Source organism: Panthera onca, chromosome C2 (genome assembly GCF_046562875.1).
Source record: "Panthera onca isolate mPanOnc1 chromosome C2, mPanOnc1 haplotype 2, whole genome shotgun sequence".
Lineage (NCBI taxonomy): Eukaryota > Metazoa > Chordata > Mammalia > Carnivora > Felidae > Panthera > Panthera onca.
In genome coordinates, this window is record NC_138347.1 from 81,291,299 (window position 1) to 81,314,930 (window position 23,632).

At 43.3% G+C, this 23,632-nt stretch overlaps 1 protein-coding gene across 8 annotated transcripts in view; it reads left to right on the forward strand.

Moving 5' to 3' along the window:
- DGKG (diacylglycerol kinase gamma) overlaps window positions 1-23,632 on the forward strand; it is a 213,062-nt gene that overhangs the window by 42,972 nt on the left and 146,458 nt on the right. For 7 of the 8 annotated variants that reach the window (XM_060639467.2, XM_060639458.1, XM_060639460.1 and 4 more), the window contains exons 2-5: window positions 456-764; window positions 12,915-12,991; window positions 21,122-21,284; window positions 21,875-21,937. In XM_060639467.2, coding sequence (XP_060495450.1) covers window positions 698-764; window positions 12,915-12,991; window positions 21,122-21,284; window positions 21,875-21,937 — 370 coding nt within the window. In that variant the 5' untranslated portion in view covers window positions 456-697. The remainder of the gene's footprint in view (window positions 1-455; window positions 765-12,914; window positions 12,992-21,121; window positions 21,285-21,874; window positions 21,938-23,632) is intronic. The other variant, XM_060639468.1, reaches the window with a different exon arrangement.

A 23,632-nucleotide genomic window follows, 5' to 3' on the forward strand; every position in this document is an offset into this window, starting at 1 on the left:
TGAGAGGAAAGAAAACCACTTTAGTTACTAGGATGTTAGCCAGCCGTGGGGATATTTGAATGTCCACAGTAATGGTGGAGAGACTAGTTACCTTTCAAATCATGCACGTATGTACTGTCCCTACTTGCTCATGAGGCATCTGACAGCCTGAGGCGTTTTCATGCCTTGAGGATGCCCTCAGGGGGTCCTACTATTGCCTCTCTTGGGAGACATTTAAAATTTCCTGAGTTGAGGGTATGGCCACCTGTCCACACAGACCACCCAACTGGAGTTATGCTGGTCTGGTCTGTAAGCCCTCTTCAGACTTCCCTGAGGAGACATCCACCCCCACCCCACCGTGGGAACCACTGCCTCTCATAGGTCTTTCCCCAGAGAACAACTGGGGATTTCTTTTATAAGAAAGGGCAACTTACGTATTCCCTCCCATTCACGATGTCTTTTCTACTTCTGCCCAGGAGGAGCAAGGATTTCTGAAGACCTTGACTACGGATAGAAGCATGCTGTTGGAAGAGTAGCACAGGCCTTCTCTCATCTGCTCAAACGTGCCCACTACTGCCATAGACAACGTGCATCCTCCGTAGTTCCTGAAGGGCCTGTCCACCGTGTACCTGCAGTGAGCCAGGCCCTGGGCTGGGCCTCAGCTTCACCCTGGTGAACAAAACATCCCTGGCCTGAAGCACTCACACCCAGGTTAAAGATGAGTGAAGAACGGTGGGTCTCCCTTACTCCAGAAGAATTTGACCAACTCCAGAAATACTCAGAATGTGAGTAAATGGATGGACCCACCTGGGGCAGGATTTCCTCTTGGTTGGGGAGACCATTTCTGGAGGGCAGAGTGGTGTAATCATTGCAAAGCCACAGAGAATGAGAGTGGGCCTGACAGATTATATTTCCTTATAAACACAGGATCGGTGTCTTTAAACATAAAAACAATTATCTTTACACTCTATAAATGATACACACTCGCCATAGAAATTTGGAATATACAGGGGAAAAAATAAAGAGTAGGTTAAAAATCCCAGCCAAACTCTATGAACATTTTGGAACAATCCCCTCCTGTGCATATTGCTTTACATGGTTGAGTTCCTGAGTGTACAGTAACTTTTTTTTTTACCCTACATTTTCTGCTTAACATAATATTGTATTTTCTCAAGTGATTAAAACCTGGTTGTAGCATAATTTTTGAAAGGCCGCAGGCTGTATGGTTACATTGTTACTTGATCACTGGCCCTATCATCCTCTTGTGCTTGGACCCAATGCCTTTTTCCAGTAAGATGCAGAACTCCAACGTGTGTCTCTTTCCTGACTTTGTTCTGCATAAGCCTAGCCTTGCAACTAACTGGGGTTCTTGGTTTCTCATTAGTTACACCCAGGAACAATTGGAATGCATCAAGATACATTGGTAGTGAGACTCATGCTCACGTGTGGGCTGTGCCCTCCAAAGGCCACTCCTAATCCTGACATGACAGGGATTTGCTGAGGCTGGAGCATCAACTGACCACTGTGCTCTGTACACACATGGCTGCCGTGGTGATTATGCAGTGGCACCAGCTTTGTACAGGACCTTTTGCTTTGCAGAACTCTCGGCTGTGCTACCTGCCCTGCCCCTTTGTTCCAGTCACCTCTCCCATCACATTTATTAATTGTATTGGCTGCTTTTGTAAATCACTAGGCCAATGGCAGGTTGACCTGCCCTACAGGGTTTTGCCGGGTAGCCCTTGTATGTCCTTTGGCAGCCTGCCCCCCCCCCCCCCACCACCTCCCACAGGGCAAGCAGCCCTGGCCCACAGCACTGGTCTGGGAGTCTACAAGTTGGGCTCAAGTGCCAGCTCTATCTCTTGCTCTCTCTGATGTGACAGCCCTTAACCCCCAGAGCCTGTATCTTCTTCATTAAAATCAGAGGGTTGGACTAGACTATCTCTTCCTGTTGTTCCTCCTACGCCTAACACCCATGACTCTATGTGTTCCCCACGGCCAACAGGGGCCCCGTGGGACTGCTGGTCAGTCTCCCACCTGGCTGCCTGGAGTCCCTGGCCTCTTGTCTGACCTTGGTGGATTTAGAGAAACTCTGTAATGTATTGACAAGGAGCAAGGAATCACCTTCCAGAGTACATTCCATTTAATTCAGCGTGTTCTGTAGGTCAGCAAAGTACCAGCCCTGTCAGGAATGAAAAAGAAGCGCAAAGAAAAGGCTTGCTTTTGAGGAATCAGAATCTTGTTAGAGAATCAGAAATGTGCTCATAACACAAACAGAGAGCAGGTTTAGGGCAGCAGGCAAATACCTCTGGTGCAGAGCTGGCTGAACTGAGTGTATAAATGAAAAGGGAATTTAAAGCTAGGGGAAATTGGTATGGGGAGCGTATTAGTTTCTAGGCTACTGTGACAGAGTACCACAATCTGGGTGGCTTAGGACAATAGAAAGTGCCTAATGGTTCTGGAGGCTACAAGTGCAAAATCAAAATATCAGCAGGGTTGATTCCTCCTGAGGGCTGTGAGGGAAGAATGTGTTCTAGGCTTCTTTCCTTGGCTTGCAGAAAGCTGTCTTCTCTCTGTCTTTCCATGATGTTCTCCCTGTGTGTGTGTCTCCATATCCAAATTTCCTTTTTTTATGGACACCGTCATCTTGGATTGGACTTGCCCCATTCCAGTATGACTTCATTTTAACTAACTACATCTGTAGTTATTTTCAGATAAGGTCACCTTTTGAGGTGCTGGGGGTCAAGACTTCAACATATGAATCTGGGCGGGGGGAGGGGATACAATTTAACCCACACAGAGGATTTAGCTGGGTGGACTCTGTGGAGGACAGAAGTTTTAAAATGTGAGTAGTAGGGGCGCCTGGTGGCTCAGTCGGTTGTGCGTCCGACTTCAGCTCAGGTCATGATCTCACCATCCGTGAGTTCAAGCCCCACATCAGGCTCTGTGCTGACAGCTCAGAGCCTGGAGCCTGCCTCGGATTCTGTGTCTCCCTCTCTCTCTCTGGCCCTCCCCTGTTCATGCTCCGTCTCTCTCTGTCTAAAAATAAATAAACATTAAAAAAATAAATAAAATAAAATGTGAGTAGTAGATGGTGAGGGAGGGTGTAGAAACAATGGAAACAGAAGGGGAGAGGCACAAAGAGAGAAAGTGTGTATGGGTGGTAAGGAGAACTTCTGGATCACATGGAAAGAAGGAGAGGAAGGTGGGGAGGAGGCCATAGGAAGGATGGGGATAGCAGGAGGCCTTGGGTCAGAGTGTGGGTTTTGAACCAAGGTGGCAACATTTAGAACGTGAATCTGGTGGCTGTGTGTGGGGTAGCCTGAATATAGAATCTGCCAGATCAGGGAGATAGGGGAGGGTCCTCTGGAGGAAATCTTGTCTGAGCTGAGGAGTGGGGCTCGGATAGTGAATGTGGCAACGAACAAATGCTGATCTGTAGAAAACTGTGGTAGAAGGTATCACCAAAATTTACAGAATGAAAGGAAGCCAGAAAAGATACCCCTGAAGACTGTGAATCTGTGGAAAATACGAGAATTCATATTCAAGGCTAGTGGGGACAGTTGGGGAGTATGATTTGGGGATGGTGATGACGCATCCACTTTTGTATTCATACATGCTAGGCTGCAGGGAACCAGCAAATGAGTGAGACACAATCCCGGCCCTCAAAGAGCTCCCAGCCTAGGAGGGAAAGATAGGTAGGCCTGAAACAATGATATTCAGTATGACAGGTGCTAAGCAGGGGGAGCACAGAGGAGTAGACCTAGCCTAGCCTGGTGGGAGGCTTCCCGATGCAGGTGCTGTTTCCCAACACCAGAAACACTAGCAGGAGGGAGGAAGGGGAGGGCATTGCAGGCAGGGGAAGTGGCTTGGGAAGGCAGGAAGGAGAGAGAGTCATCATGGGAGCTTCAGAGAACTGCAAGCAAGTTCCACAGTGGGAACCTAGAGCACATGGTGGTGGTGGTGGTGGTGAGAGAGGATTTGGGGCAAGAACTGGAATGGTAAATAAGATCCCATCATGGAGGACACTGCTTTCCAAGTGCAGTGTCCTGTGGGCCTGGGAGGGGAGGTAGTGGGAAGCGAGTGGGAAGGAGGGCTGGGCTACAGCTCTGACTTGGAATCATCGTGTGGAGGCAGCAACAGGAGTGAAGGCACTTCAGAGAGCAAGAACATGAGGAGAGAGGTGAGAAGGTGGGAAACAGGGCCATGGCTCTGCCTACAACCAGGGGTCAGAGAAGGGAAAGGAGTCAGAAGAAGGCAGAAGAACTGGAAAGATGACAAGGTGAAAAGAGTAGTGGGTGGAGGGAGTTGAGGGACAGAGGAGTCCACATGTGGCAAAGCAGTAGGGGAGGCAGGGGGTAAAAAGGCACCAGAGTGTTTAGTAGGAAGGGGTTCCTTTGTGGTTTGGGTCTTTTTTTCCCAACCATCGCTTTGTTCTTCTTTGACCCTTCCTCCTTTTGTTCCTGTGCCAGGACCGGACAAGGTGCTCTGGCACTGTTGTTCTAACAGGAGAGGGGAAAAAAGCCACAGTTCTTGGAAAATGATTAATCCTCAGAGGAAACCCTGAAAAAGGCACTTCTACCAATTTTAGATACATGCTGGTGTTCAGTCAGATCACATCGCCATAGCAACTGCTCTTCCATAACTACATAAACAGGAGCTTTGCAGTGGTGGAATATCTGAAGTGCATAGCCTGAGAATTGAGAACTTTCCCCAGTGGGGTTACCAGGTGCAAGAGGCCAAGGATTTCAGGAGGAGAGGCTCCTGTGTATTCTGTTTATACAACGTAAACCCTGTACCTTCCCTGGTGGCCTTCTTCTGGGGGTGAAGCCAGGTTACAACTGCCCTTGGATATGTATATATTTATTTTATATGTACACAGGCACACACATACATAGTTGAAACATACCTATAGTAAGATTAATGTGAGTCAGTAGTGTAAAGTGTTTGTAAAAAAACAATAATGTGATGTTAAGACTATTTTTGTTATGAAATAAGAACAAGCATAAAAATGAAAAACAAAATGATGACATTTAAAGCTACCCATGATTCTGTCTCCCAATGATAACCACTACTCGTGTGTGTGTGTGTGTGTGTGTGTGTGTGTGTGTGTGTGTGTGTAAAACAGACATGGTAGCCTATTTCATATGCTGTTCTCTTCACCCTAACAATTATCTATCCAGTGCTGTTATCTACTGCTATATCAAAACAACTTCAAAACTTGGTGGGTTGAAGCAGCCAGTTTATTTTTCCCATTCTGTGGCTCAGGAATCTGGACAGGGCACAGCTGGGATAACTGGTCCCTGCTCCCTGATGTTTGGGGCTTCAGGTGGGATGCCTCACATGATCCAGCATGGCTTATTCACTCCCATACTGTTACCTCAGTGTTCCCCATTGGAATTTCTTCCTCCAAGTGCTTTGTCCTCTCCCAGGGCCTCTCCATGTGGCCTCTTTTTCCAGCAGGCTGGCCTGGACTTCTTACATGTGGCCCAGGACTCCCAAGAGCATAAAAGCACTCCAAGGTCTTCTTAACACCTGGACTCCGAGGTCCTAGAACAGAGCTGTCTCCACATTCCATTGGTCAGAGCACTCCCAGGCCTGTCCCAGATGCAATAGGGCCGGGAAATGGACTGCATGCCTCATGGGAGAGTGGTTCACACGGGAGCAGGGAGATCGTTGGACACTAGCCAGCGCACAGTATGCCATGGGGTGTTCCCGTATTGTTCAGTACTTTTCAGAAGCGTGGTTTTCAGGGGTTGCAGAGATTTCTTTTGACACATTATTTTATTTAACCAAACCACTGATTGTGAATTTAAAATGTACTAATAGACTCACAGTTTCTAGTAAGGCAAACTGATACCCACATTCTATCCTACCCTGATCAGACCTCTTTGAGAGCTGAATTTATGCCTGGGCATCACAGTTTACAATGGATATATGGATGAACCGGAACTTATTTGAGAAGTGGCGCCAACATGGTGAGGGGCCTCCCAGCAGGGTTATGAAGAAATGCCTGAAGGTACTATGCCTATTTGCAAGAGAAGGGAAGAAATAAAATAAATAAAAAGTGCTGTTGTGGGGAGGAGGTGTTTAGTTTTGAATGGCTTCCAAAAGTAGCCCTAGGACTAATGGGAAGAAATTTATCAAAGAAAGACTTAAAGCAAGGAATTTATTGATGGCTAATGGTCAAACCTGCCCAAAATGGAATAGAATTGACTTGAAAGCAATTGGGTTTCCTTTCCCTGGATGTCCACTTGACTAAATGACCATCATTAGCCCTTCTAATACTTAGTCTCTGTTGAAACAGGTTTCTTCTCAACCTCAGAGGGCATGAGCATGTGGGGAGGCCTCCTACTGACCCCTAACAACTTCAGCTAGAGATAATAATGGGCTTATTGTCCTTTTAATCTGATATTTGGGGAGAGGCAATTATTTTTCCATGATTTGTCAAGGACAGAAGCTGTCAGCTTTTTCAGAAAGGGAAAAAAGGAAAAAAAATTAAACTATCAATTTTAACTTTTAATTCTTCAAGAAATCATACCAAAATGTTAGACATCAGCCCGTGGTTGTTAGATGTTGCAGACTTTTTATACCTGGGAGAAATTTTAAGCCATTCTCAAATGCAACTCCTACCCATTTTATGAATGAGCACACTGAGTCCAGAAGAGCTCAGTGACTTGCCCAAGGTATATAATTTTAACGTACATTTAAAGAAAAAATAAGTACATTTAAAGAGAATGAATCAGTAAATTGTGCTCTTCAGAAATATATTTTATTATAATCAGATCAACTCAAAGTTTCTGACTTTAAGATGTTAGGTAAATTATAGCTCAAAATTCAAATCTGTCAGTGTTAATGTGGGAGTCAGAGAAAATGTTTAGGGCTGGTTTATAGAACAATGTAAGGCTCTAAGTAAGCTGCATTGAAACCTTACTATTTATATGGGCTACAGGAGTGAAAGTTAATCAAATGTTCATGGAGTCCTGGGCCCGTAGAGGGTCATGTCTCATTGCTTCCATCTTGGAAGGAAAACCACAGCTATTTCTTACCCACATCTCTTGCAGCATAACTGGCCTTCTTTTCCTCATGATGACTGAGATTCTACCCACAAGCAGTCACAGAATTATGGATAGGGAGAGACTTCTGTGGAACAATGGCTCTCAGATTCAAATATGCATCTGAATCTCCTGGGGATCTTCTTAAAATGCCAATTCTGACTCAGCAGGTCTAGGATAGTTCAGACATGCTGGGTTTCTGACAAGTTTTCAGGTGATGCTGATGCTGCTGGTCCAGGGACCACACTTCTAGTACCTTTAGTTAAGAAGGTACAGGCTGTCTGATCCATTCCTCCACCTTCATTTGGGCTATGACTTATAAGGCCAAATTACTTGGAGAAAAAATGGTAAGTTTTGTTAGCAATACCAACTTTACTTATACAACTAAGCCATACCAGTCATTCAGATCATTTATGATGTCAGAAAATCTCCATATCCTAAAGCTGGTTTTCTTATATCAGCCCAAATTCCCTCTGCTTCAATGTAAAGTCTGTTTCTCTTATTCTGTATGTAGCACTGTAGCAGAGTTATCACTTCCACTGGTTCCCCTCACTAGTTGGCTTGGTGGGCCTCAGGGGTCCTCAGCCTGGGTTGCACAATGGGAATACTTGGGAGACTATGAACTCTTCCAGTGCCCTGTCCACCCATACCCCATCCCAGGATCTGGGCATCAGTAGTGTTTAAAGCTCCCCAGGTGATTCCACCATGCAGCCAGGGCTGACAACCACTGGTCTAGCTTTTCTCCATATTCCCCTAGAAATATGGGATGTATGGGAAAAGCACAATAACCCTAATCCCTTTCCTAGTCCTCCTTTATTCAATGAATCTGTATTGAACATTGATTTTATGCCAGGCAGTGGGCTATATGCTGGGCAGAAACAGTGCACAGGAGAAGAAGTATAGCTGGGAGATTGTCAATGTTTAGGAAGCTGGGCTTCTTACGCATGCTCCTCACATTCTACTTTGGGGCCTGGTTCCTCTTGGCTAAAAATGTGGGCCTTTTGATACAATGCTCCTGGATCTGACATATCTGTTCTGACATCATCCTCCATCTTTCCAGAACGCTTGGGAAACTCCGCTCTTGCTTTTGTTCATCTCACTGTATTCTTGACTCCTTGAAATACTTAGAAAACTTACTCATACATCCCTGCCTTCTTCGAAAGAAGGAAAATTTAGGTTGTTGGGTTTTTTGTGTTTTTTTTTCCTTTTCATTTGCCAACTTTCCCTTTTCCCCTCTCTGTGTCTTTCCTTCCCTGGGTTGAGTCATGTAGGTCTTCTGAATCTATGGAATATATTCCTCTAGGTTCAGCATCATGTTTTTGTCTATGTTGTGACAGGCAAGCCTGACCAGTTAGCCACAAATATACAAGAATGTTGCTTAAGGCCTGCTCTTCAAAAGTGAGGTCCATGCATCTGCATAATTGGTGTCACTTAGAGTATTATTTGAAATGTATAATTTTGGGCCCTGACTCAGACCTACTGAATCAGATCCCCAGGCAGTTCCTATGCATGTTCAGTCTGAGATGCTCTTAGGGAACTTTGAGGAATGGAAAGTTATTATGCACCTCAGAATTTCACTCTCATCTATGGGTTTTCAGATTCACAGTTGAAAATGTTGATTCACAGTTATTTCAAAGTTTAATAGCCTGACTAGTTTTCAAATACTCAGTGTTCTTAAAGAGAAGATGGTCCATAAACTTTGGGTTCTGGTTCAGGCAGCACAGCTGACGTTCTGCTGTAAACACTAAAGCTCCTAATTTGTCTGCTTGTTCTGTTGGAGGGCATCCCTCTCCCACACAAATGTGGCAGTGAAGGTGCCTGTGAGTTGGGCCAAATTTTCTCCTTAAAAAGACTTCGAATGTGCTCAAACACTAGGAACAAGTGTTTGGTTATGGTCCCAGAACTTCTGGCACATAAAGCATGAAGAGACAATTTTGGATTGAAACTTTTTAGGGTAGTTGTTACTACTAACGACCTTGATCACAGAAAAGAGCCTTCTTAACCCCTGACTTGGGGTAAAACTGCATGCTGATGGTTCTGCCAGTGTGGGTTAATGCAAAAGGTATCCCTGCCTTGCCATGAAGCTGAAGAACTTGACCTGTTGGGTAAAGTTCTTTAGCATTGTCCACTTGAACAATGGAGAATGTCTGCCAAGTGTGGTGATTTCAGATTTAGCAGAGTTACAAACTTTTTTCCTTTTGCAATAATTATCCAATGAGTTTAGCTGCTTCTTAAGGTAATCTTCATTTCTAACAATAGAATTACATTCATGGAACAGTAGTTCTTAACCTTGACTGTACATTTGAACCCCCAGGAAGCTTTAAAATATATTGATTCCTCAGTTTCCAAAGAGATACTGATTTAATTGTTTTGAGGTGAGGCCTGTGTTTCAATGTTTATAGGGCTCCTCAGGTGATTCTGACATGTAGCCAGGTTTGATAATCATTGTCATGGAGGGCCTTATCTTCTGATTGACCAGTGTTCATGTAGCCAGTGAATCTAATAGCTGTGTCACATTATCAGATATGCTAAATATCAGAGTCACTCACTCACTAGCTGTGTGCCCTTCAAATAATCTTTTAAATTTTTTAAGACTCAGTTTTTTCTTCTCTAAAATAAGGACCATTACTACGTTCAAGGATAGTTGTGGAGATTTAAATAAAACACATAAGATGATTACAGCAGTGCCTAACATGCAGTCAGCACTCAACAAAATAGGAGTTCTTGCAAAGAATTGTGGACATGGCCCTATTAAAGACACTAGGAACAGAACTGGATCTCCTCTGAGTCAGGTGGTAGTGTTACCATACAGGCTTTGACAGGGAGCTCTCTCCTGAGGCTGTGCAGTTGGACCCACAGATGGTGCCTAAAGTAAGATCAAGGAATGCTCTGAAGAGGTCTGTCATTGTTCTTAGCTGTCTTAAGATGAAACAGAATGGAGCAGTAGCCTTTTGGTCCTCAGGCAAATAGAAACCCAGCCCAGAAACCTGTAGAGAATAAGACTAATAAAATATCAAAGGATATCCCAGGCGAAAGTAATGGGTCTCAACTTTGAGAATTAGATTGTGTCCCTTTTTAAAACAAGACAGGTGTTGATACTATGAGCTCATTAAAGCCCATGGAAAAATTGAAGTAAATGTGTGGTAAAGAACACTTGTCATGGAAATCTAAGAACCAGTAATCTCTTGGATTGTTTTTTTCTATTTAATTTTAGGCTATTAATCAGAGATTTTAAAATAAATGCTTTCTCTGTTTTTCTTTTTAAAACCTGTCTATTTGAATGTGAACATATGATGAAAATACATGTATATATACATATATGTGTGTGTATAGCATCCATTTAAATATAAATCAGGGTTTGCTAAATAGATCCATAGCACTTTAGAACCAAAGGATTTCTGTTAGGGTGAACTGTGGAATCTCCAAAATGTGACAATAATACCAGGAGTATACATTCAAGTGAAATCATCCCCCTGATTCTCAATCAAAATGCTGGCTCTATACTATTCTTGCATAAGCCACACCAGGGATACCCACGCTTCCCAATTTGCACTTTGAAGTGCCACCCAGATTTGGCCACTCTAGCTGACCTTAAAATCTACCATTAAAATAGATTCTAAAATGTAGTATTTTCTAAATAATTGAGCTGCCCATAGGATGTTTGAATATAATTTATGGGTAATGTTAACTGAGCTCTGGCTTAATTCTAAGTTCTCTTCCATTCTGTTGCCAGAGTGGCCTTTAGGAAAACAGAGACTTGGTTATGTTACTCCACTATTCAGAAAATCTTCAACAATTTCAAATCAATGTCTTTAGCTTGGCACTCAAGACTCCCACAAATCTGGCCCCAAACTACTCTCTGGTTCTGACTTTTCCTGCATGTCTTGTGATGCCCATCTCTACATCTTTGTTCACCCTGTCGCTTCTTAAAATATCCTTTTCATTTCATGTCTGCCTTTCAAAACCTCACTCATTCTTTACACCACAGATTAGATGCTGCCTTCTGTATGGGACATCCCTGGTCCCCACCCAAACTTACTGTTATCCTAATTTTGCTTTTTTCCTGCTAATTCTACTTCTCTTCTCTCTGCTTCCTAGAGCTTCGTATTACTGCTACAGCATTAATTACACGTTTCCTTGTGTTAGCAAGTGTTTGGGGAGTAATAGTAAATAGTGCTTAAGGGAAAGTAATATAGACTTTGGACCAAACTAGACCTGAATTAAAACCCTCTTAGGCAAGTCACTTAATTTTTCTGAATTTCAGCTTCTTTATGTGTAAACTGAAGAAAATTGAACCAAATGTGCATGGATTGGCAGAGGAGAATATGAGAATGTGCAGTAAAGGCTTCTAATAAGAAGTAGCTATCATTACCACAATTATTCAGATCATCTCCCCAGCTAGTTCATCAGCAGTACCTTGCAACATCTCACCCTCCACAGCATTTTCTGAATTGAATGGAAACAGCCCAATTTGATGACATCAGCTGCCTGGATCTCACTGAGCTATTAGTTTTTCAACATCTGTTTTGAATTTCAGGAAGAAATGTCCATTTTTAGGCAGCATCAACATTTTCCTGTGGCATTTCAGTATTTCTCAGTCCTGAAATGATTATAACTTGTGCTTGATTGAATCCAAGCCAGCAGAGCCACGGAGAACAGCCCAGCGCATGAGCATATCTACTTTACATAGGCCTATGAGAGTGTAGCCCTCTGTACATAGAGTCTGAACACCGCGGAATATTATGTCAGTTTTTAATGACATTGCCCTTTGCTCATATGTTCAAATTGTGGCAGTAATGGAGCTTGGGAAGCTCTTCATTATCCACAATACTGTAAGACGAGGAGAGCACAGAGACCCTAGTTTCTCTGATGTCTTGACTTCTGGTAACTACACAGGATACACTCAGAATGTGTTTGTAATGACAGTTATTGACTCCATTCTCTAGACTCCCAATTTCCTAATAAAGCCCAAAAGAATAAGAAGAAGCCAAAATTTTCTTTGGGAGTTTATTGTTTCCTATGGAAAGCAGAATTTTCTAAATCACCGTGCTTCATGAATCCCGAGTCTCTGTTTCAGCACCAAGGACAGAGCATCACTGGGTTTAATGCCCATCTCACCCTCTATAATCAACAACATTTTAAATGTTTTAAAATTTCTGCTCAGATTTTATGCAATCATCTAGTATATTGGTTTTCTGAACACTAGTTATGTGTAATACATTGTGTGATGTAGAGAGACTCACTAGCCAAATACAGCTCTCAAGGCAGAACTGAGGCAGGAGATGTATAAGAAAGGCAAGTTAATAAATAATAGAACAGTATATGACAAGTACTCTTACAAAATTATGTACAAGTCATGTGGGAGCCTGGAGAGGGAATAATCCATTCTAACTGATAAAGGAAGACTTTACAGAGGATTTGACATTTGAGCTGGGTACCAAGAAGTTTACAGTATAGAGAAAAGACTCCAAGAATGAATGAGTGAGTACATAGTGTATTCAAGGATTTCTGGAAATGTGGTTTTGTGTTTGAAAATTGGGGTGAGTGGAAGGTTAAATTAAGAGATAAAGAATAGACTAAGACAGATCCCTACATACTTGTATACCAAGCTAAGGGAGTTAAGCTTAATCCCGGGAAAATTGAGAGTCACTGAAGTATGTTGAACAGGAACATGATCTGATCACATTTGTGTTTTAGAAAGATAATTCATACAGCAGGAGAGAGACTATACTGAAAAAAGAAGAGGGCAGAAAGACAGATAAGGGTGACATTTTTCCGTATAGTCCTGGGAATGAGGGATTACTCCATCATAACCAAGGTTAGACAGAGAGAATTTACTTGGCCCAGCTCCCAATATTTCACATGTGGATTATGTCTCTCCAGATTCTTCCAAGAAGATAAAGGATGTCTTGGCTGAGTTTAATGAGGGTGGGAGCCTCAAACAATATGATCCACATGAGGTAAGAATGTTTGTATTTCAAGCCTTTAGCTCTATTTTCCAGCCTTTCCATAATTTGTTCCCCTCTTAGAAGTTTAACTCATCTTGAAGAACTTGCTTCTCAACATATTTTATCTTAAATCTTAAGTGAGGTATTGGTGCTCCCTGGAATTATATGTTTGCCAAGTTTAATCACCCTCTCATTGTCCTAGAAGACTACCTCATACTTTCTCCTCTCTCTTCAAATCTTTCCACTTTCCTGTCTTCATTGTCAGTTATCAACCATGCTTTCTCCTTCACTGAGAAAATAGAAACAATCAGAAGAGATCTTCCATGAGACCCTCACCTACCTCTGTATCTTTTTTCCTGAAACTAGGGATGAACTCTCCATGCTCCTAGTTAAGTTCAGCTCCTCCATGTGTACACTAATTCCCATCCTTTTCTGGTCTATTGACAGGCATTTCTTTCTCTGTTTATATATCTTGTTCACATCAACTTTCCACTATTTGTTAGGTTTTTCTCATCAACATATAAACATACTATTATTTGTCCAATATAAAAAATATTCTTCCAATTCCAGTTCTCTCTCCAACTGGAGATATTTGTCTATAGTCACTGCCTCCAATTTCTCTTCTTCCCACTTTTTGAGAGCCCTTCAATCAGAGTGTAACCCCCACTTCTCCACTAAAACCACTACTGAAGATAGCGAAGGAACTCCATGTGGCTAAAACTCAATAGTCATTTTACCTAACAGCATTGGACACAGTTGGTCATATTCTCCTCCACTTTCTTCACTTGGATTTCAGGACACTGGTTCTCCCTTTACTCCTCTGACTTGACATTTCCACTTAACAATCAAATCGGTATCTCAGAATAACATGAGCTAAACTGAGCCTGTTGATCTTACCCTGTAAAGCTGATTTTGCCAGCAATCTTCCCCATTTCAGCAAATAACTCCATTCTTCAAGTTCTTCAGTCTACAACTATGGAGTCATCATTGACTTTTCCTCTCACATCCCACATCCAGTTTATCAGCAAACCCTAACTTCTACCTTCAAAATATATCCAAAATCTAGTCACATCTCACCACTTACCTGAGACACCACCATATTTTGCCTAGATTATTGTAATAGTCACCTAACTAGGCTCCCTGCTTCTGCTCTTGACCTTCAAAGTCTATTCTTTGCACACATCCTGAGCAATCTGTTAGCACTTAAGTCAGATCATCTCACTGCTCTGCTCTACAATCCCTCATGGTCCCTCTACCCCCTACTCAGAGTTAAAATCAAGGTCATTACCATCTAACCTCATCTCTTGCTATTCTCCTCCTCATTGGTTTCCAGCCATATTAGCCTCTTTGATGCCGTCAAACAAGCCAAGGTTGCTGTAACCTCAGTACTTTTGCATTTGCCTTTGCCTTTTCCTGGAATGTTTCTCCCTCAGTATCCACGTTATTTCCTCACCTCCTTCAAGCGTTTGCTCAAGTCACCTTCTTAATGAATGTCACCTACTGTATTTAAAATTTAAGCCCTCTTTCCTTTCTTATCTTTCCATTCTGTTATTGTCTTTCTTAGTATTTCTCACCATCTGTCATGCTATATAACTTTTTAATTGTCTGTTTCTCCCATTAGAGCACTTTTGTTCATTTCAGTATCCCCAGTGCCCAGAAGAATATCTGGCTCATAGCAGGCACTGAAGAAATATTTGTTGAATGAGCAAATGAATGGAAGACATCCCCAACTGTCAAATTCAACTCATCTAATGTTTCTTGAGCATCGAGGCACTGTGTTGGGCACTATAGAAGATACAAAGATGAGAAAGCATGATTACTGCCCTCCAGAACTTACTTCCTATTGGCAGGCTTAAGTTTAAGAGCCATGACCCTGGAGTTACATGGTCTTAGGTTAGACTTCTACCTTTGCTGCCAACCAGTATGTGGCCTGAAATAATATTTCACGTTTCTGAACCTTAGTTTCCTTTTCTGTGACCTGAAGATAACAACAACCAAACAAAAATGTTGAAGTTTACAGAAGAGTGGATTGAATGAGATAATTTTTGTGAAATATCTAATACTTTATGGGACACTTAAAAAAGGGTACTTACTATTATTTCCTTTCTGGCTCCTTTCCCCAGAATGTTTTAAACTCAACTTCCTTTTCCCTGCTCCTGGGTCCTTTTATGAAGGCTAATTGCAGAAAACTGACTGATCAGCAGGACAAACTTGGGATGATGCTGGCCACTTATTTATTTGTATTGTCATCCTTTCAACAAACCTTGAGTCAACCCCTTCTCTGCTGGGCACTGGCAGTGAATCAACAAAGTACATGTCCTCAAAGTACACCGGAGCAGGGGCTTTGGATAAAATGCACCAATCATTAGGAGAATGAAGCAGGAAGAAGGTTGCCAGCACAGGGGCTAGACTGAGAATGAACCCTTGCAAAGAACGTTCCTGAGGAGAAGATGGTGGAGCCAGCAAAAAACTCCTTGCCCCTCCCACCCGCCTCTCCAGCCCCCAGCTCCAAAACACAGGAACAAAGAAGGGTGGAGGCTGCTAATCAGCTGTCAGCCATGTGGCTGACGAGTGGGAGGGGAACAATTTGGTCAGGGCCACAGAGGGTGTGAAGGCCACAGGGAGCTTTCAGAAGCAGAGAGCGGTTTGGCTGTTAGGAGTCTGCTGCCACCCCCGCCTCCATCATGCTGGCCCCCACTCTTTGTATGCCGGGCACTGCTGTGTCCCAGGGAAGTTCTGTCATTCTGATTTTATTCTCCCTCACAGTACGGCTGGCTTCTAGTAGGTGTAATGTCCCGGCACGGGGTTGGGGAAACAAAAAGAATTTAATTTCTCTTGAGCTTGATGGCCTACTGCTGCCAAAATGTCTCAAGGAGGAATGAGTTAGTTGTGGGAAGGGGCAGGTGGCTAGGAAAGCAAGGCGAGGAATAAAAGTTTGCAGAGTTGGGGGTTGGGGGCACCTGGCTGGCTCAGTCGGTTAAGCATCGTACTCTTGATTTCGGCTCAGGTCATGATCTCACGGTTTGTGGGATTGAGCCCCAAGTCAGCACAGAGGCTGCTTGGGATTCTTTCCCTCCCTCTTTCTCTGTCCCTCCTCTGCTCTCTCTCTCTCAAATAAACATTTTTTTTTAAAAAAGTTTGCAGAGTGGAGCACTGCATCTGGCCATGCCCTTGCCCATCAGCACTGAGTGATTCTCTGGAGAACTGAGTATAGCAGAAGACAGCCAGAAAGTGGACAAGAACAGTGGAACAGAAGGGGCAAGGTGGCTTGGTGGCCCTATGATCTTAGACTCAAGACACATCTAAGCACAAAACCCAGCTCTATCACTTGCTTTATGACTTTGAACAAGTTATTTATCTTTTCAGAATTTTTTTCATCCACAAAATGGCAGTAATAGTCCCACCTCATACTGTTATTTTAAGACTTGAGATCATGTATGTAAACTGCCCAATGCAGAGTAAGCTGTCCATCTAGTTCCCCTCCCTTCTTAACCTGTATAGGAATTAACACTTTAAACAGATTGCAGAAACAGCAATTGTCCAGCTATCTCCTACATGAAAGTTGCAGTTTCTGGGGGGAAAAAAAACCAGGCCTGTGCCATGACAGTGCCTAGCATGTTATTCCAGAGCTCAGAGAATTGCTAACCTGCCTCATAGTGTTTGTTTATCTGGTTTTGACATAGAACACCACTTTCTACCTATCACACATTCACTAGCAACTACTCTGAGCCTGGCTTATGCTCATAAAGAACTTACTCATAACCCAGGTATAACTTTGAGAGTGGCACACAGTCACATTTCTTTGCCTACTGTACTTGAGGTTCCCGGAGAGGGTGGCAGGGAGCCGTATGTTAACACTGGGACCCAGAACAGATATGGTAACAGGAGCTCTAAACTGGGAGTCAGAAGATTGGGCTTCTGGTTTTCCTTTACTGCTAGGTGGCTGGGGCAAGTCCCTGAACTTTCAGAGCCTCAGTGACATGAGGACATCTAGGCTGTTCTGGTATGAAAGACCTTTGTTTCTGGGCTTATTCTGTGCCATCCTGTTGCCCAGAATATGATCATGAATGGTTGGACATGTGTTCAATCATTGTTTTCTAAGTTCTCATAACAGTTTGTTCTTTTCCTATGGCACTCACCACTATTGATTCTGTACTAGAATTATTTTAATACCTGAGTCTCTTTGAAGGTATGGACCCATGTGTATTTCTTCGGTGTGTTCCCCAAGGTGTTTCTTGTATCTAAAAGGCATATATATATATATATATATATATATATATATATATATATATATAATTACTGAATAGAACCCACAATAATTGGTGACAGCCAAGTGTACCAATGAGAAACCCAACATCCACTAAAATACCTCTCAGGCAACACTATTGTAGATGGTGTGGCAGATACTTAGATGAAATAAGATATTTTACTACCTTCCTAGAGCTCCAGATCTAGTTGAGGGACTAAGGATACATATGTCACAAACAACTATATATTAATAGAGGGCAGCAGATATAAGTGTGATAGGATAGGAACCAAAGAGGAAAAGTACAGAAATTCAGGTATAGGAGATCATACTAGGCTTCCTAGAGGAGGTGACATGTGGGCAGGACCTTAAAGGGTAGCTAGAATTTTAACCTCTTAAAGGGTAGAGAAGGAAGCAGATTATGTGTTATGCATGGATGCTTGATCAGGAAAGAACATGGAGATCAGTGTGGATAGAATGTGGAGGTACACGTAGGGAATTATAGGAGAACATACCAGAATGGTCTCAGTACTTAAAGTAGCTACAAATCTAGGTTGGAGTGGAATTATGGGAGGGCTGTGAATCCCAGAGGACTCAAGGAGTATACAGGATGATCCACTGGAATATGGGAACACTACAAATTAGATTTTCTATTTGCATTGATTTTTATCTCATCTAACTTCTATTTTCTAATTTCTTCTTTTGTGTATGTTTTATAATGTATTAGAGGAACACAATAGTACATGTATATAATTTATAAGTAAAGATAAATGGGAATGCATGTTTAAATGTTATAGAAGGGCACATGATTTTAAAACTGATCTAACCTCTCCTGTGGTGATAAGAAGGTATGGAAAGTTTTTGAGTAGAGAAGCAATCTGATCAGAACTGTGCTTTGGTAAGATCAGTTTGGCAAGGATGGATAAGATGAGAGGACTGACAGATGGGGTGGAAGCAAGGAAGCCTTCGAGAAGTATTACAGTGGTCCAGGCAGGATGCCCAAAACAGAAGTCTGAAACCAGGAACATTGGGCCTTCAATGGCCTTCTTGTCAGAGTGGTGGCAGATCGGCAGTGGACACACAGAAAAGACTGAATGTGACTGATGTTACAGAAGAACCATGAACAGAAGTAAGGGACAAGACCTAATCTCAGATGACTGGGGGTTCAAAGCTGAGCCTGGAATATCGGGAGAATGATGGTATTGTTGACATTAACAAACAGCAGGGTTAGGAAGAGGAGCTGGTTCAGAGAGGAATATAATAAAAGTTTAGAACTTGAGACCTTTTAGTTCATCCCTCACAATTTGCTGTCAAAGAAACTGAGGTTCACAAAGCAGAGGAAATGTGGTAGAGCTGAGACCAGTCACGAAGTCTCCTAAATCCCACTCTGATCTTGTTTGATGACCTTTCAGCTTTGGTTTTTTAAGAGCATTATGTTAGACTTTGTTTAGTTAAACTTTCTCTTTTTAAAAATCATTTAGGATAGTCTGTTTTCCAGAAATATTTTATGTTGATAGTTCTCAGTTTGATGCTAACCAAAAAAGATTAACAGGGTACTTTGGAGCTCAAAACTACAGTTAACCCTTGAGTAATGTGGGGGTTAGGGTCACTGACCCCCCCCCCCCACACACACACACAGTTGAAAATCCATGTATAACTTTTGACTCCCTGAAAGCTTAACTATAAATAGCCTCCTGTTGACTGGAAGCCCTACTTTTAACATAAACATTGATTAACACACATTTTCTATGTTATTTGTATTGTATATAGTGTATTATATTGTACAATAAAGGAAGCTAAAGAATGGAAGATGTCATTAAGGAAATCATAAGGAAGAGAAAATACATTTACAGTATTGTTCTGTATTTATTGAAAAAATTCTGCATGTAACTGGGCTTGCACAGTTCAAACCTGTGTTGCTCAAGGGTCAACTGGATGTTGGAAACAGTACTTGCCAATTAAAATAGTATGAAGGAAAAGACAGTGCAAAAAGAGCCTTTTAAAATAAGGACAGTAACATCAGCAAATAGTCAAATCAAAGCAGAGAATGAGGAGAACCAAAATAGCACAACACCACAGAAAACAGAAAGTTTTAAGAAGAGAGGATGGAATGCTACAGAGAAGCCGAAGATGAGCAAGTCTGAAAAGAGACAACTGAACCTATGACCTTCAAGAGAGTGGGTTCAGAGGTGATGGGCTAGAGCCCAGAGCAAATGGGACTAAGGAGGTGACGAGGCTAGTGTGGTCTGGCTGGAGAACGTTGAAGGGGAAGGGAAGAAAGACAGGACAGTAATTCGAGTAACCAACCATTTCTTTGGAGCAGTGCCCTTGAACGTGCTTGCAGGTAGAGAAGCAGATGCTGGGAGATGCCTCCAGATGCAGGGAGGCTGGAATCAAGGGTCATAGTGGGTGGGCTCCACTTGGAAAGTAGGAGGAAAAGATTTTGCTGTCACAGACTGGTAAAAAAGAGGAGGATGTGTAAGGAAGAGACATTCTGAGGTGATGCTGTGGAGACAGAGAGGGACCAAAAAAGTATAAAAGAGAGACCCAGAGACTCAGGGGCAGAAAAGACAGAGAGATAGAGACTGATTGGTAGTTGTCACAAGAAATGTGAGTTCACCATTTGGTTTGAGATCCCTTAACTTGCTAAGAGCCTGCGTTTTCCTCTGTCCGGCCAAATCAGGCTTCCTCCACTCTGTAAAGAAGATGTGTAGAATAGCCCCACCTGGGACAAGTAGAAACTGCTGTGTGAGCTCCCTCCCATTGGGACCAGGAGAGCATCCCCTGTTTTTAGAGCCAAAACTTTGTATCCCAAACCTAATTGTGTATATTCAAGGTGGCTCGTAGTTCTGGGAAGGCTCTCAGATTTTCTAGAAGAGACAAGGGGTTAAATGCTATCAACATTTTGAAAGGAGAACCAAATAGGCTCCCAGAAAGGGATTTTATTCTCATGGCTGTTGTTATTTACAAAAGCCTGCACAGCAGATCTTAGAGTAGAGCTTCCTCAGTGATTTCCAGGAGCATCTGCCGATTTGATGAAGAATCTGATGCCATCAGGGCACAAGCCAGTGATGATTCACTGCAAACTGTCTTTGTTGAGTGTTTGCTGAGCACAGCAGCCCTTTCTGGCATGGTTGCTTCCAGCCTGGGACCATAAGCCAGGCAGTAGTGGGAGAGATACAGCAGGGAGAGCTTCTAGTTTTTGGCACATTTCTTGATTCTACCTTCTGTCCTTGGCTTCCTGCTCTTCTCCTAGTGCCTAAAACCTTCGCAAGGACATGTTTAGAGAGCAGTTGAGCCAGACACATACCCTCGCCTGTTAATCTTGAGGTTCATCCAGGGAAGGTCAGTTATGAAACTAATGAAGGATGGAGCCTGTCTTTTCCTGTTTTCTGAGACTCAAATACTCAGGAATCCCATCCCTCACAACACAAACAAATGGAAATACCACAGAAGACCCATCTTTCTACCGTGTTTTCAGCTACATCCTTCATCTTAACTAGGATTCCAGGGCACTGACCAAGTCCGGCTTGTGGGCAGAACCCTCCACACCCAGTGCTTGCTCCCCATCACCCCCTTTCTACTTAGTTTTAGACACGTCTTGTTACAGAAGCCTCCTGTGAGCACCAACATGCAACCATCAGTGTTTTCTCTTTCTTGTATCCTGTTCCCTGCTCCCTGTGCCTGTCATCCTCCATCACCCACTGACCTTTTCATTCCAGCATTTACCCATCACTGCACTTCTTTCTGCTTTCCTTTCATTTCTTTCACCTGCCAGCGCCCCCCCCCGCCCCCCCCCCCCCCCCCCCGCCACCGGCCCCAAGTTTCTCTTCTCTCCTTCTTCTCTGTCCCTTTGCTTCTCTGCACTGACTTTTTCCCTCTTTGTTCTTCCTCAGCCAATTAGCTATGATGTCTTCAAGCTGTTCATGAGGGCATACCTGGAGGTGGACCTTCCTCAGCCACTGAGCACGCACCTCTTCCTGGCCTTCAGCCAGAAGCCCAGACAGGAGACCCCTGACCACCCAACGGAGGGGGCCAGCAATGAGGCCAGTGGCCCAGGTACACAGACCAACATTCCCCAAGATGGAAGGGAGATGCTGCAGCTGTAATGCACTTGCCACAGCCACAGGCTGAACTCCTAGGGGGTACCCTGTGCAGAGTAACTTCCTTACGGGGTGGAAATGAGAACCAGGACTCCAGGACTCCTTTCCCCAAGGGGTCTCACAGGAAGTGCTGTCTAATCGCTTTCTCAGAGGAATAAAGAGGAGCAGAATTCCTGCACCCAGGCTCAAAAGGGAGGGTGGAGGGGGGGAGAGGAGGCATCAAGTAATGTGTGGCAGGGGGTAGAGAGTCTTCTGCAAAGGCTGCAAGAAGCCTTTGGATGGAGCACATTCAGCTCATGTACCCAGGCTGGAAGAACCCAGGAGTGTCAGAGACCAGAGGAAGGTAAATTGTGGTCACTGTCTTCTTGGAGTTTGGGCTATAGTGAGGGAGACACAGTCAGCCCCAACAAATCAGCATGAACCCAGCTGATACTCAAAGAGACACACAAGTCTAGTGATCCAGGCCCCATGGGAAGGTCCCCTGCCTGCCTCTGTAAGAAGCTGGAGAACGTAGGCTGGTCCTTAAATCTTGTTTTTACTCCCCAGATGCCAACATACAGAATGTGGATAATGGTGCCAAAGCAGATGAGGCGTGTGCCCCTGATACAGGTAAGTCTCTGTAATACATGATTTGCAGTGTTGAGGGGGACTGGGGAATACCTCATCCTTGGGAGGAGGGAGAGATATACCCAGCAGCATGTCTCCATGTCATTGTATGTCCTTTGAGCAGATCTTGTCTGCCTCCATCTTGGGGGCCCCCACCACTCAACTGTGCTGGGATTCTGAGTCTTGATGCGGGTTCATGCTTCACTAGCCCTGAAACAGGAAAGCTCATTCAATATTTACTTTTGATGGGTCTGCCTGGCCAGAAGGGGGAGAAGGGGAGCCTTCTCAGGAGAAAGTATATGATGAGGGTTTGAGAGAGAGAGAGAGAGAGAGAGAGAGAGAGAGAGAGAGAGAGAGTGTGTGTGTGTGTGTGTGTGTGTGTATAAAGAAGCAGCTGTAGGGCTGAGGTACAGATGACTCTACCAGTGGATGGTAAGGGTGTGCCCAGATGCACTATAAGAAATGGCAAAGAACATCTTTTTAGTAGAATTATTCCAGATGGAAACCTGGGTTTACACATGAGAATGAAGAGAAACTGGTAACCACATGGGTAAATGTAAAGAATATGTGTCTTCTTAGTTAAATCTCCTTAAAAGGTAATTAACTATTGAAGCAAAAAAAACTAAATGACATTGTGTTGTGCAGTTTATAATATAACTTATGTAGAAATCAAATGTATAACTGTAGCACAAAGGCCTGGATGGGAGAATTGGAGGTATTTGTGTGCACCAGCTTAAGGAAGTCAGGAGGAGGAGCAAGGGGAAGCCGGCTAAAATTAGTTTGATTTATTTCCCAGGGACTTGGTACGATGAGAGAATTTCAAGTGGATATTAGATGTAGTTCTAATCTTTTTTCCAGTCATGGCAAGAAGGGCAACTAGAAGGATTAAGGATTTTTCAGTGTGTAACTGAAGGACTGGTGAGATCAAAAATTTACTGTGGATAAAAAGCAGAACGTGGTTGGGAAAGGAGAGTTGCCGTTGAACCGTAAGTTCAGCAAATTCCAGTCTTCCCAGAACTGCACAAAGCAAGGATGACAAGCGTCGGTGCCTTCCTGAGGCCTTCAGGGGCAGCATCAGGGCAAGACTCTGCAAAGTATGGCTCACCCACCCTCCCTCCCCAGCATCTCACCCAGCCATGCTAGGTTCATGGCCCCTTGGTAAAATGGGTTTAAGTTATAAATAAGTCTTAAATCTTATGTGGAATAATAGCAGGGGCGTGTTATGACATAGCTTATTCTCATGATGGGAAGAGAAGGGTGAAACCTTGGGATTCTAAACTCTGAGCAGCTAAAACAACCATGAAAAGCGTTTGGACCCAAACTCTTTACCCAGAGGCTTTCTTAGTCTGAGTATCTGGAACTTCAAGATGAACCTGAGAGAAGCTATACTTCATTTTCTGAGGTTCCAAATTGTCTGGACAGGATTTGTTTTAGTGGCTGAGGTTTCTGAGGCCCCAAGGAAGGATGTATTAGAGCTACTGTCATTATATGATATTTGAGAAAAGGTGGTAATAATGGAACTTGGCTGTCTTATTTGACCACCACGTTAAATTGCAACATTCGTATCATTCTGGGTCTGAGAGCAACTTCCAGAGATTTACACCTGGAGAAGTGATTTATGATGTACCACTTTCCTTGTTTATGGAGAGTATCAGTTTCCTGGGGTCAAATAATGAAAGGGTAATGATCTGACTGCTG